This window comes from Anolis sagrei, chromosome 2, assembly GCF_037176765.1.
Source record: "Anolis sagrei isolate rAnoSag1 chromosome 2, rAnoSag1.mat, whole genome shotgun sequence".
Lineage (NCBI taxonomy): Eukaryota > Metazoa > Chordata > Lepidosauria > Squamata > Dactyloidae > Anolis > Anolis sagrei.
Window position 1 is genome coordinate 4851114 of NC_090022.1, and position 12634 is coordinate 4863747.

Here is a 12634-nt window from a genome sequence, read left to right on the forward strand (position 1 = left end):
GTACTCAATAATACCATATATTCCCTTCAACTGCAGGCAATCTTTGATGACACACACTTCCTCAACCCATTTCAAATTGGCTTCAGAGCAGGAGTTGAGACTGCTATGGTTGTCTTAGTGGATCTCAGTTTTACCACTGACAAAGGGATTGTTTTGTATTTATTTATTTACTCCATTTAGATAGATACGTTTTATTGATAGATACGTTTTATTGATTGGCCTATTGGCCGTATCAAAACATTTAACACATAACACAATTAACACATAGTCATACATAGTCATACATACAACATACAACCCTCGGTATAAAAGGAGTTAAAATAAACAAGCTGTCAACAGGATCTCGTTCAGATCAAATGTCTGCGTCACCTCCACAGTTTACCCCAATTGATTCTAAATGTGCAATTCTCAGCTGTGTTGCTTTGAATAGAAAAAGGGCTGTTTTGTGTGTTATTTTAGGGTTCTGTCCGGCCAACAAAAATGAGGTTTTAATATATGGGTCCCAGTGTGTTTTTTGAATAATGTATGGTCCAAGGCAATGGTCTCTCTCTTTCTTATACAGCTCACAGTTGAACAATACATGTGTGATATCCTCCACCTCTGGTGCTCCACAAATACAAAATCGTTCGTTGTATGGGACTTGATTAAACCTTCTGTGCTTGTCCATTGTATCCAGCTGTTCAAAACGAGCTCTGGTAAATACCCTACTAAGGTGTTTAGGCATTTCTGTTTTTAGATATCGAGCTGTTTGGAAAGTATGTTTAAAGCGGCCTAACCATTTCAGTGAGCCAGCTTTACTGAGGGTAGCGATATCTTTTTGGCCTTCTATATCCAATACTCGTTGAGCAACTATTTTTGGGTCTAACTCTTCTAAGAGATTCGGATACCGAGTCGGAAGTCCACAGCTCCTGATGTATTTTGTCAGGAGAACTAACCAAGAGGTCTGATGTTGATTTTCTATCTGCTCTAACAGGCACAGTTTGGGAGTCTATCATTTTCCATGGCCATCAGTTTTGCCCAGTAGTTGTAGGCCCTGATTTTGGATAAGCCATCCACTGTGTGTACTCCCAGTTCCGCTCTTACTGCGGCAGCTGGGGTCGTCCTGTCCACTCCTAGGAAACTTCGCAGGTGCTGTGATTGTGATTGCTCTAATAATGGTATCTGGTTTAGACCCCAAACTTCAGCTCCGTACAAGAGCATGGGAGTAACCTTTGCTTTATATACTTTGAGAAGTGGGTCTAAGGATCCTGGTTGGTTGTGATTTGTCAGTTTAAGTAGTTGATTTGCACGTACTCTTGCCCTAACTGAACTTTTTTGATGGTGTGGTAGCCAAGAGCCGGTCTCAGAAAAAACAATTCCCAGATATGTGAAAGTGCAAACTTGCTCTATTGGTTCATCATCCAGGAACCATCTGTGTCTGTTACGTCGTTTGCCAAATACCATTGTTTTTGACTTTGATTTATTAATAGTTAGAGCGTTGTTATGACAATAGGAATTAAACCTTCTCAGCAGTCTACGTAGCCCAACTTGCGAATATGATAGTAAAATCATATCGTCGGCATATAGAAGGATGTTGAAATGTGTATTGCACAGCTTAGGCATGTGTACCTCTGGGTCCTTCAACTGTTCGGGGAGATCATTTACGTATAAGCTGAATAACAGTGGTGCTAATATACACCCTTGTCTGACCCCTTTGTATGTTTCTATACTATTTGTCATGGCTCCTTGCATCCCAAGTCGCACTTTCAGGTAGGTGCTCGTGTAAAGTGCCTTGATTAGTGCCAGCAGTCTGGGTTCCATATTGAGATCCGTTAGTTTCTTCCATAACGTCTCTCTATTTACAGTGTCAAATGCTGCACTAAGATCTATAAAGGCGGCATACAGTTGTTTCCCTCTGCTGACATATTTTGCAATTGTATGATTTAAAACCAAGCAATTGTCAATAGTTGATCTGCTCTGTCTAAAGCCAGCCTGTTCTTCGGCGAGGATATGTTTTTCTTTTACCCAACATTCAACTCTGTTCAGGAGATATCTGGCATATATCTTGGCCACAATATCAATTAGGCTAATTGGCCTGTAGGAACCAGGGTCTTTTTTGTTCCCTTTTTTGTAAACAGGGACAACTATTGCCATCTTCCATCCAACTGGAACCTGACAGATGTTATTTATGTGTGTAAATAAGCCTGCTAACAGGGGGGCCCACCAGTCTAGATGTGTTTTAAATAGCTCAGCTGGTAAGTAATCTTCTCCTGGGGCTTTATTGGTCTTCGGGTTGTTTATAATACCTCTGATCTCACCTTCTGTTACTGATGGCCAGAGGGGAAGGGCTTTTATTGATAAATCATTACCTGGTGTCTGTGTCTCTGTAAGTTCTGTGGGAGCAAACAACTGTGAGTAGTAATTTTCCCAGTTTTCTGCAGGAATAGGTATATCAAGTGTAAATTTCCTTTCCTTCAAAATTCCGGCTACTGTGTGCCAAAAGATAGCCGAATTATGACTCTTAGCTGAGCACTCAAGCCCTGTCCAGATCGATATTGTATGATTTTTCTTTTTTGTTTTTATAAGTTTCTTATATTCTCGTCTCAGGGTTAACATTTCGACTTGGGGATGTACAAGATGTTGTCCCTGCGCACGTCTCATTGCCGACCTCAGCTTTGTTCTATGAAGTTGGCATTCTTTGTCGAACCAGGGCGCTCTGCTCAAATAAGGACCTTTAGGAGAGGATTTTGTGACAAGATGTTCCTTTAGACTACCACAGATGTTTGTAAATGCATTAGAGACTGCCTGCCAATCTGCTGAGTGCGATTGAACTATTGAGGCCCAGTTTGCAATATGGTCTGTTTTGAGGCTATTTGCTATTGCTGTCGTGTCTACTTTAGTCCAGGCAAGTCTTTTGTTTTGTATCACTCCATTTATACTCCACCTTTCTCTACCCCGAAGGGGACTCAAGGCAATTTACATAGAGGCAATCATTCAATGCCTTAAAACACACACAATTCCAATAATATTAAGATTAACATTAAAATTAAAATTAAATTAATACATATTAAGAATTTAAAACATTATATTCCATATTAAAATCATTCCATCCGTAGTTCAAGCCATTCCATAGTAATTACACATATTCCAAATCTGTTATTGCATTGCACTATTCTCCAAAAGTCTGATTCCTACGTCAAGTTTTTACTCTTCTTCTGAAGGCTAGGAGGGAGGGGGCTGATTTAACATCACTATGGAGGGAGTTCCATATCTGAGAGGCCACCACTGAGAAGGCCCTGTCTGTCATCTCCACCAGTTGTGCTTGCGAGGAAGGTGGGACAGAGAGCAGGACCTCCCCAGACGATCTTAATATTTGAGGTGGTCCATAGGAGGAAGATACGTTTGGACAGGTAAGCTGGGCTGGAACTGAATATGCCAATAAATCTGGGATCCCAAGATTCCTTCCATATGGAATAAGCAATAGGATGACTTCAAAGTATAAACTTCAGACCATATCAAACAGCTGGAAAAAATTCTAAGTTGATTTTTCAAATCAACCTCTTTTTCAAAGATGGAAGATATGTTTGTCCCTGTTGGTCCTTCTAGATCTCTGAATGGCATTTGATATTGACCATGATATCCTACTGAAACACCTGGGAGATAGAAGAATCAAAAACACTGTTTTGCATTGGTTACAATCACACCTCTGAGGAAGGTTCCAGACTGGGGTGCTTGGGGATAGCTGTTATATAGCATCCCATAAGGACCATTCTTTCTCCAATGCTTTTTAACATTTACATGAAACTCCTAGGATGAGGTCATGGGCTGGATTAAGAAAAACAAATTGAAACTGAATCTTAACCTGGGATTGGTAACTGCATATGTGCTGGTAACACAAGGTTGGACTTCTTCAATGCGCTTTATACTGGGCTACTTCGAATTCCAATTAGTTCAAAACATGACAGCCGGATTAGTTACAGGAACATCCAGAAGTGAGCAAATAACACCTGCTCTACCGTCACCCCACTGGTTTCCAATAAGTTTCTGGGCAAATTACAAAGTGTTGCTTTTGACCTTTTCCAATTTTTTAAAATTTTCTTATAGAGTATACAAGAAACTTGGGTCTTGTTTGGCATACTCTAATATATCTATTACCATTCTCACATTTTGGCTCATATGTCTACCTGGGAGGAAGCCTGCTTGATCCCCATGTATTATTTTGGTTAAGATTTGTTTCAACCTGTGAGCTTAAATTTCCGCTAATAACTTATAATTATTATTGACCAATGAAATTGGTCTATAATTCTTCACTTGCTCGACTTTTCTGTCTTGTTTAGGTAAAAGAACTATCATAGCCTCCTCCCAGGATTCTGGCATCTCTCCTTTTTTGAGCACTTGGTTCATCATAGAAAGCAATAACTGATCTAATTCTTCTTTATACACCTTATAAAACAGGAATCCTCAAACTTTTAAAACTGGGGGCCAGTTCACTGTCCCTCAGACCATTAGAGGGCTGGACTATATTTTTTTTAAAAAAAATCAATTAAAAATTCTTATGAACATTGTACATATCTTATTTTGCTGTGTGGAAGGGCCCTTAGAGGGAGGGGGTTCTTTCTAGCCCTCTTTAGGCAGTAATTCCAGGAGCAGAGAATGGGAAATCTTCCTATTTCTAGTCTGAACAAAATCTGGCTACCAGTATTAAAAAAACTCTAAAATTATAACTGTAAATAAAGAACAACACTCAAACACAGGGGAACTCCAGACAAGAAACTATCAGGGCCAGCTAATCACCTACCAACAAAGGATTCTCCCTAAAAACTGTCAGGCTATGAAATGGTAATCAAGGTGGCCAATTGAAACATTCATACCTACCTCCAACAGACAAGAGTTCTTTCTCCCACCCTGGATCTTCCACAATTTTCCTAGTTAAAGGTTTTCCTCTGACATGAAGTCCAGTCGTGTCTGACTCTGGGGTGTGGTGCTCATCTGCATTTCTAAGTTGAAGAGCCGGCGTTGTCCGTAGACGCCTCCAAGGTCATGTGGCCGGCATGACTGCATGGAGCGCCGGGGCAGCCTCCCTTGGCTGGCTCACACTGCCCATTGGGCCTGATGGATAGCGTGAACCTGCCAAGGGAGGAGCAGCCCTACGCGGTCTACTCGCGCATAAAGCACCTCGCGAGGTGCTTTATGCCTAAGTAGGCCACGCAGAGCAGCTGCCCTTGGCTGGCTCACGCTGCCCATCGGGCCTGACTGATAGCATGAGCCAGCCAAGGGAGGGGCACTGTGTGTGTGTGTGGGGGGGCGCTCCTCCTCCGTGGGCCGGATAAGTGCCCTTGGCGGGCCGGAAGTGGCCCGCGGGTCGTAGTTTGGGGACCTCTGTTATAAAACAAAGCAGAGAAACCATCTGGACCTGGGGCTTTATTTAATTTGGCTTTATCTATAGCTGTGTTCAATTCTTCCTGTGTGATTTGTCTATCTAAGTCTGATTTCATACCTTCTGAAAGCTTGGTGACCTTCATATCAGGTAGGTATTGATCTATTTTTAAATACCTATTGGTGCGTTTTTGGAGAGTTTTCTATAGTAGTCTTCAAAAACTTTTTGAATTCTTCTTATGTTTGTAATAAGAGAAGCTGAAAGTGGATAGGAAAAAGAACAAGAGTTAGCCAAAGTGTAGCAGCAATATGAATTATTTTTATCAAATGAATTATTTATAATTATTTATAAAGGTTGAGAGGAGATATGATAGCCATGTATAAATATGTGAGAGGAAGCCACAGGGAGGAGGAGGGAGCAAGCTTGTTTTCTGCTTCCTTGGAGACTAGGACGCAGAACAATAGCTTCAAACTACAGGAGAGGAGATTCCATCTGAACATGAGGAAGAACTTCCTGACTGTGAGAGCCGTTCAGCAGTGGAACTCTCTGCCCCGGAGTGTGGTGGAGGCTCCTTCTTTGGAAGTTTTTAAACAGAAGCTGGATGGTCATCTGTCAGGGGTGATTTGAATGCAATATTCCTGCTTCTTGGCAGAATGGGGTTGGACTGGATGGCCCAATGGCCAAGCGATAAAGTGTCACCAGTCAGAGGCCTATCAATATCTGGGCATACTACAGCTGGACAACATCAAGCATGAACATGTGAAAACTGTGGTCAGCAAAGAATACATTCAAAGAGTCAGAAAAATTCTCAAAAGCAAGCTCAACGGAGGCAATACCATCAAGGCCATCAACACCTGGGCCACACCTGTCATAAGATATACTGCTGGCATCATAAACTGGACGCAGGCAGAAATGGACAATTTGGACAGAAAAATTAGAAAACTCATGACCATTCATAATTCACTACATCCTTGCAGTGATGTTGACCGGCTATATCTGCCTAGAAAGTCAGGGGGCAGAAGACTTTTACAAGTAAAACAAGCAGCCGAAGAAGAAAAACATGCCCTGGCAGAATATGTCAAGGAAAGCCAAGAACCTGCTTTAATTGAAGTCAATAATTGGAAACTTCTCAAAGCACAGCAGACAAAGAACCAGTACAAGAAAACTGCACTACAAACCAGAGCTGATAGCTGGCACAACAAAGCATTGCATGGGCAGTTCCTTGACAAAATTGAAGGAAAAGTTGATAAGACCTAGTTATGGCTCACGAATGGAACCCTGAAGAAGGCCTGATTCTTGCAGCCCAGAATAAATGCCATTAAGGCCAGGACTGAAAAATCAGCTGATGACCCAAAATGCAGACTGTGCAAGGAAGCTGATGAAACCATGGATCATATCCTAACCTGTTGCAAGAAAATCACACAGACAGACTACAAACAGAGTGTAAAGAGACGACGGGATTCGTGTAACAACTGATCGAGTGCCTTAAGTTTAATTTAGGAATAAGTTGTGAGGTAAAAGTTGTTGAAAACATGGCTACCAGGCGGCAAAGAAAGCTGGCTGAGGAAAGAGAGGGAGACCAAGAAGAAAGTTCGAGCTCTGAGACAGAGACAGAGTCAGTGCCTATGTCAGAAATGGCTTTTAAGTACAAACTAGAGATGAAACGTTTGGAGATGGAGGAAAGACAAAGAGAGAGAGAATTGGAGAGAGAGGCGAAACAAAGAGAATTTGAAGAAAGACAAAGAGTGAGAGAATTTGAACAGGAGTTAGAATTGAAGAGAATGGAGTTTGAGCTGCAGAAGCAAAGATTAGCTTTGTCTCAAACATCCAGTGATATCCAGGAAGGGAGATCTGGAGTGGATACCCCAGATTTGACAAAGAAATTCCCAAAATTTACCAAGGACGATTGTCCAGAGAAATTCCTAATATCTTTTGAGAGATGTTGTCGAGATTTTGGGGTGGCTAAGGAAAAATGGATGACATACCTTAGGCCTCAGATAAGTGGGAAACTTTTGCAGATTTATGGACAGATGCCTGAGGAGTCTTATGGAGACTATGATCTGTTTAAGAAACAGATTCAACAAGAGTTTAGATTGACTCCTGAATATTACAGATTTAAGTTCAGAACCTTAAAGAAAGATAAAACACAAAGTTTTGCTCAGGTGGCCTCTAGATTGTCTCAACTGTTCGATAGTTGGATAAGGACGTCTGAGGTGGAAGATTATCAACAGCTGAGAGAACTTTTAAAGCTGGAACAATTTTTTCAATTGGTGCCTTATGATATTCGCTGGGTGATTCAGGATCGCAAGCCATCCACTATTGTAGAGGCAGCGGTTATGGTAGATCAAATAACAACCCTGAAAGAAGGATTCAAAAGGGAAGATCTGCCAAGTGACAAAAGAACAAACAGGCAGCCATTTTATCCACAACAAACGCGCCCACAGCAAGAAAAGGGTTCTGACTTAGAAAACACCATCTATAGGAGGCAGAGTGTAACAAGACAAACTGCTCCTGAGGTAAAAAGACGGTGCTTTCAATGTGGAGCATTGGATCATATAAAATATCAATGTCCCCTGTTAAGGAAAGAGAAAACAACCCTCTTTGTGAATAAAATGAAAGACACACCAAAGACAGAACCAGATACTGTTTCAAAGGAGAGTTCAGGCTCAGAGCCTCAAGAGAAACAATGTTTGTTCATCTTGTCAGGCAGCCCATCTAAGGATTACTTAGAAACCATTTCTATTGATAACAAAGACAGGAAAGGACTTAGAGATACAGGCTCCGAAGTGTGTATAGTGCACCCTGAAATAATACCTCAGAAGTTTCAGCAGCCAACCTCTGAAATAGGATTAAAAGGTTTAGGACCTGCGATACCAACAGCAGTAGTGACTTTGCCAATAGAATATGAAGGATGGAAGGGTATGTGGGATTTTGCAGTCAGTCCTGACATACCATACAAATGTTTAATTGGAAATGATTTGGCCAAGAAGATTGAAAGCTGGAGGATGGCGTGTGAGGAGAAAGAATGTAACAACGAAAGCCCTGAACAAAAAGCCATGTGTTTTGCCATACAACAAGATGGGGATGAGAGTCCGGAATCCAGTGCTACAGTTGCTGAGCTGGTTAAGAGGATGGGAGGAGTTGAAGAGATTCGGCAGGAACAAGGAGCCGATGTTTCTCTTAAACCTCTATTCGCTTTAGCTCAAAATCCCACAGTATCGGCAAAAGAACAGCCCTCCGAGTTTGTGTTAAAGAATGGTGTCCTATATAGAGAAACCAGAAGTGTGAACTCGACAGAAGGATCAGTGACATGGAGTCAAATTGTAGTGCCTCAAAGTTTTAGAGAACAGCTGATGAGGGTGGCACACGAAAACCCTCAAGGTGGACATTTGGGTGTGAGGAAAACCACGAAGAGAATTACTAAGAACTTTTATTGGCCTGGCATGTTCCAGAAGATCAAAGAGTTTTGCCAGTCTTGTGACATCTGCCAGAGATTGAGTACTGGAAGGGATAAAGTTAAAGCTCCTATGATCCCTATGCCAATAATTGGAGAACCATTTTACAGAGTAGGCATTGACATAGTAGGTCCTCTCTGTAAGCCAAGCAGACGTGGTTACCGATACATTTTAACCATGATTGACTATGCCACAAGGTATCCAGAGGCTGTAGCTCTGACTAACATCGAGACAACAACAATTGCAAATGCCCTGCTATCCATTTGGGGAAGAACTGGTTATCCTAGAGAATTGGTTTCGGATTTGGGAACCCAGTTTACTTCCAGACTTATGTCGAAATTGCTTGAGTTATGTGGTATTAGACACCTGACTTCAACAGCTTATCATCCACAGACAAATGGACTAGTTGAAAATATGAACAAGACTTTAGTCAAAATGATAAAGTCTTACAGTCAAGAGAAGCCATACGACTGGGACGTCAAATTGCAACAACTGTTATTCGCCTACAGGACCGTCCCTCATGACAGTACTGGCTACAGTCCATTTGAATTACTATATGGAAGGAAAGCTCGTGGTCCATTGGATCTGATAAGAGAATATTGGGAAGAAAGTCCGGCGACAGATCCAGTTCCAGTGTCGGAGTATTTAAAGGATCTTCAAGCAACAATGAAGCTAGCTAGAGACATTGCTGAAGAACATTTACTTGCGGCTCAGCAGAGACAAAAAGACTATTATGATTCTACTGCTAAACCAAAGATCTTCAACATCGGAGATGAAGTTTTATTTTTATCTCCCAACAAAACCAACAAACTTCAATTGGATTGGTCTGGACCCTGGAAGATCATCAGAAAGCACAACCACATAAACTATGATATTTTTGATGAACATTCCAATGTAGAAAGAAGAGTCCATGTAAACATGTTAAAGCCTTATGTTGAAAGGTCTGCGAATGTATGTTTTGTTGTTTCGGAAGAGGAATCCGGTCCCTTTTCTTTTTGGGAGGGTGATCGTGAACAGTACAAAAATTTAGATCGGGTAGATATGAACATGGAATTGTCCCAACCACAGCGTAGAGAGGTTGTGGAAGTTTTAAGTAAAAATTGGCATTCTGATGAATGTAATATGTCAACAAATGAAAATGGTTAGATAATGTGAAAGGTATAGATAACAAATTGTTAAGATGGAGTTTATGTTTACAGGATTTTATATTTAATTTCAAATGTTTCAGGTAAACGAAATATAGTTGCGGACGCCTTATCTAGGATTCCATAGGTTAAAGGTTTGTATGTATGTGTAATTGAAATGTACTTAACCATAATATGTTTCCCTTTCAGAATTGGTGTATATGTATTTATTGTTGAATAATATGTAGGATTATTTTTGCCATTCTAGGATTGAGAATGGTCCAAAAATAATTTTTCTGGGGGGGAAGGTGTAGAGATATGTTTATTATAAAGTGTTTATTATACTGTGTTTAAACTGTATTTGTGGTTTACATTTGTTGCCATGGCCTAGCTGTGAGGGATAGGTTGCCATGGTGACAAGGCAGCAGAGGAGGTGGGTGGAGCTTAAGGAGAAAAAGGTTTGAAAGTGTCAGTTAATTTTCAGTCAGGAGGAAGAGACCCTGAGAAGAGGAGCAGAGTCAAATAGGACTCTGGCAGAGTCAAGAAAGGACTCTGGGAAAGTAGTTTAGTCAGGAGGATGAGACCCTGAGAAGAGGAGCAGAGACAGTTAGGGCTCTGTGGTGTGAAGCAGTATAGATTCAGTCAGTTTTAGTGTTTGTGAATATTTCTTCAGCAAGGGAGCTGAAGGGAAACCTAGTTAGATTGCTTTGAGGGAAAAGAATCTAACAGAGGGGGTTTTAGGATCGCCAGTAGTGTAAGACTGGAGATCAGTGGTTTGATCCGGTATAGGACAAACAAGGAACACTGAAATAATAAAGTACTTCACTGAAGAAGGAGTTTATAAGATTGTAACATCTAAAGCCTGAATGTATCTCGACCAAGCCATATTGTAACCACCAAGCATATGCCAAGCTCTACATCTCAATATTGCAACAATTACGCTTTGTTTAACAATAAACTTGTTCTCTTTGTATTTTTAAACCTGCCTCCTCCATTGATTTTACGTTTGGTGCATTCCACTCTACCAAAGTTACCTCACAACGCAAATAGGGATAAACAGAGACTTTAAGACCAGCGTCTCTAAACATATTGGTGGCAGTTTAATTTAATAGCAGTCTTCAGAACTTCCTTACATTTTTGGTGATCCCATTTGGTGGGATTAACACCACGTCTTTACATTTTATTGGTGGCATTGATACGTTTCTTTACATTTTTGGTGGCATCTAGTGGGATTAGCGCTTCCTGGATTAGCGCTTCTTTACACAGAGGCACAACTCTGTGGCCCAAATGATTCACTGGAACTTATGTCACAAGGATCACCTGCCAGCAGTAAAGAATTGGTGGGATCATGAACCCGCAACGGTCATGGAAAATGAACATGTAAAAATACTGTGGGGCTTTCGAATCCAGACTGACAAAGTTTTGGAACGCAATACACTAGACATCACGATTGTGGAAAAGAAAAAAGTTTGGATTATTGATATTGCCATACCAAGTGACAGTCGCATTGAGGAAAAACAACAGAAAAAAACTCAGCTGTTATCAGGATGTCAAAATTGTACTGCAAAGGCTCTGGCATAAACCAGTACAGGTGGTCCCAGTGGTCATTGGCGCACTGGGTGCCGTGTCAAAATATTGCAGCCGGCCTTTGGAAACAATAAACATTGACAAAATTGCGATCTGTCAACTACAAAAGGCCACCTTACTTGGACCTGCATGCATCATTCAAAAATACATCACACAGTCCTAGACGCTTGGGAAGTGTTCGACTTGTGATTTTTTAAATGCAAAATCCAGCATATAGATCTCATTTGCTGTGACATACTGTGTTTTTGTGTCAGAATAATAATAATAATAATAATAATAATAATAATAATAATAATAACTTTATTTATATTCCGCTCTATCTCCACGGGGGGACTCAGGGCGGATTCCAAAGATAAAAGGCAAACATTCAATGCCCGAATACAACAACAATACATCCACACTAACAAAATTTAAACAACCCAATATATAAAAACTGATTGTGACTTAACAACTAAAATTAAAGAAAAAACACAGCCTGTCATAACAGACATAAGACAAAACATTAAACATCAAACTCTATTTGGAAACTTTCAATGTCTTTAACCATGAAAATACTATGATGAATTGTATGACTTATTGCACAATTAACTCATTTTCCCCATCAGAGCTCCGCCTAGTAAATGGCCCCGATCGCTGCTCCGGGTATCTTGAGGTGTTACACAACCAGCAGTGGGGGACTGTGTGTGACAGTGGCTGGGATGCCCGTGATGCTCAAGTTGTGTGCCGGGAACTGAATTGTGGAGATGTCTCAACAGCATTTGGGGGAGTTCGCTATGGCCAAGGGTCTGGTCTGATTTGGCTGGAGAATGTGAACTGTACGGGAGAAGAAACATCTCTGGCTGCCTGTCCCAAAAGCCCTTGGGGAAAGCACAGCTGCAACCACAGCCAGGATGTGAGTGTACAGTGCTCAGGTGAGTCTCTAGAATTACTCTGGCCCGGCCCCAGTTTTATTGTGTCTTGGTGTACTGTTTTTACTGCTTTGTTGTTTTTAAAATCTGCTTTAATTGTTTTGAATTGCTTTAAGCTATGTATTGTTATGTTGTGTTTTGAGGCCTTGCCTTTGTAAGCCGCATCGAGTCCTTCGGGAGGTGCTAGCGGGGTACAAATAAAGA

General features: G+C 41.1%; 1 protein-coding gene across 6 annotated transcripts in view; it reads left to right on the forward strand.

Annotated features, from left to right (window-relative positions):
- LOC137096242 (deleted in malignant brain tumors 1 protein-like) overlaps positions 1–12634 on the forward strand; it is a 97532-nt gene that overhangs the window by 37357 nt on the left and 47541 nt on the right. For all 6 annotated transcript variants that reach the window (XR_010909372.1, XM_067465002.1, XM_067465001.1 and 3 more), the window contains one exon: positions 12128–12433. Coding sequence is in view for 5 of the 6 variants with exons in the window: in XM_067465002.1 (XP_067321103.1) it covers positions 12128–12433 (306 nt within the window). In the remaining variant the exon portion in view is untranslated. The remainder of the gene's footprint in view (positions 1–12127; positions 12434–12634) is intronic.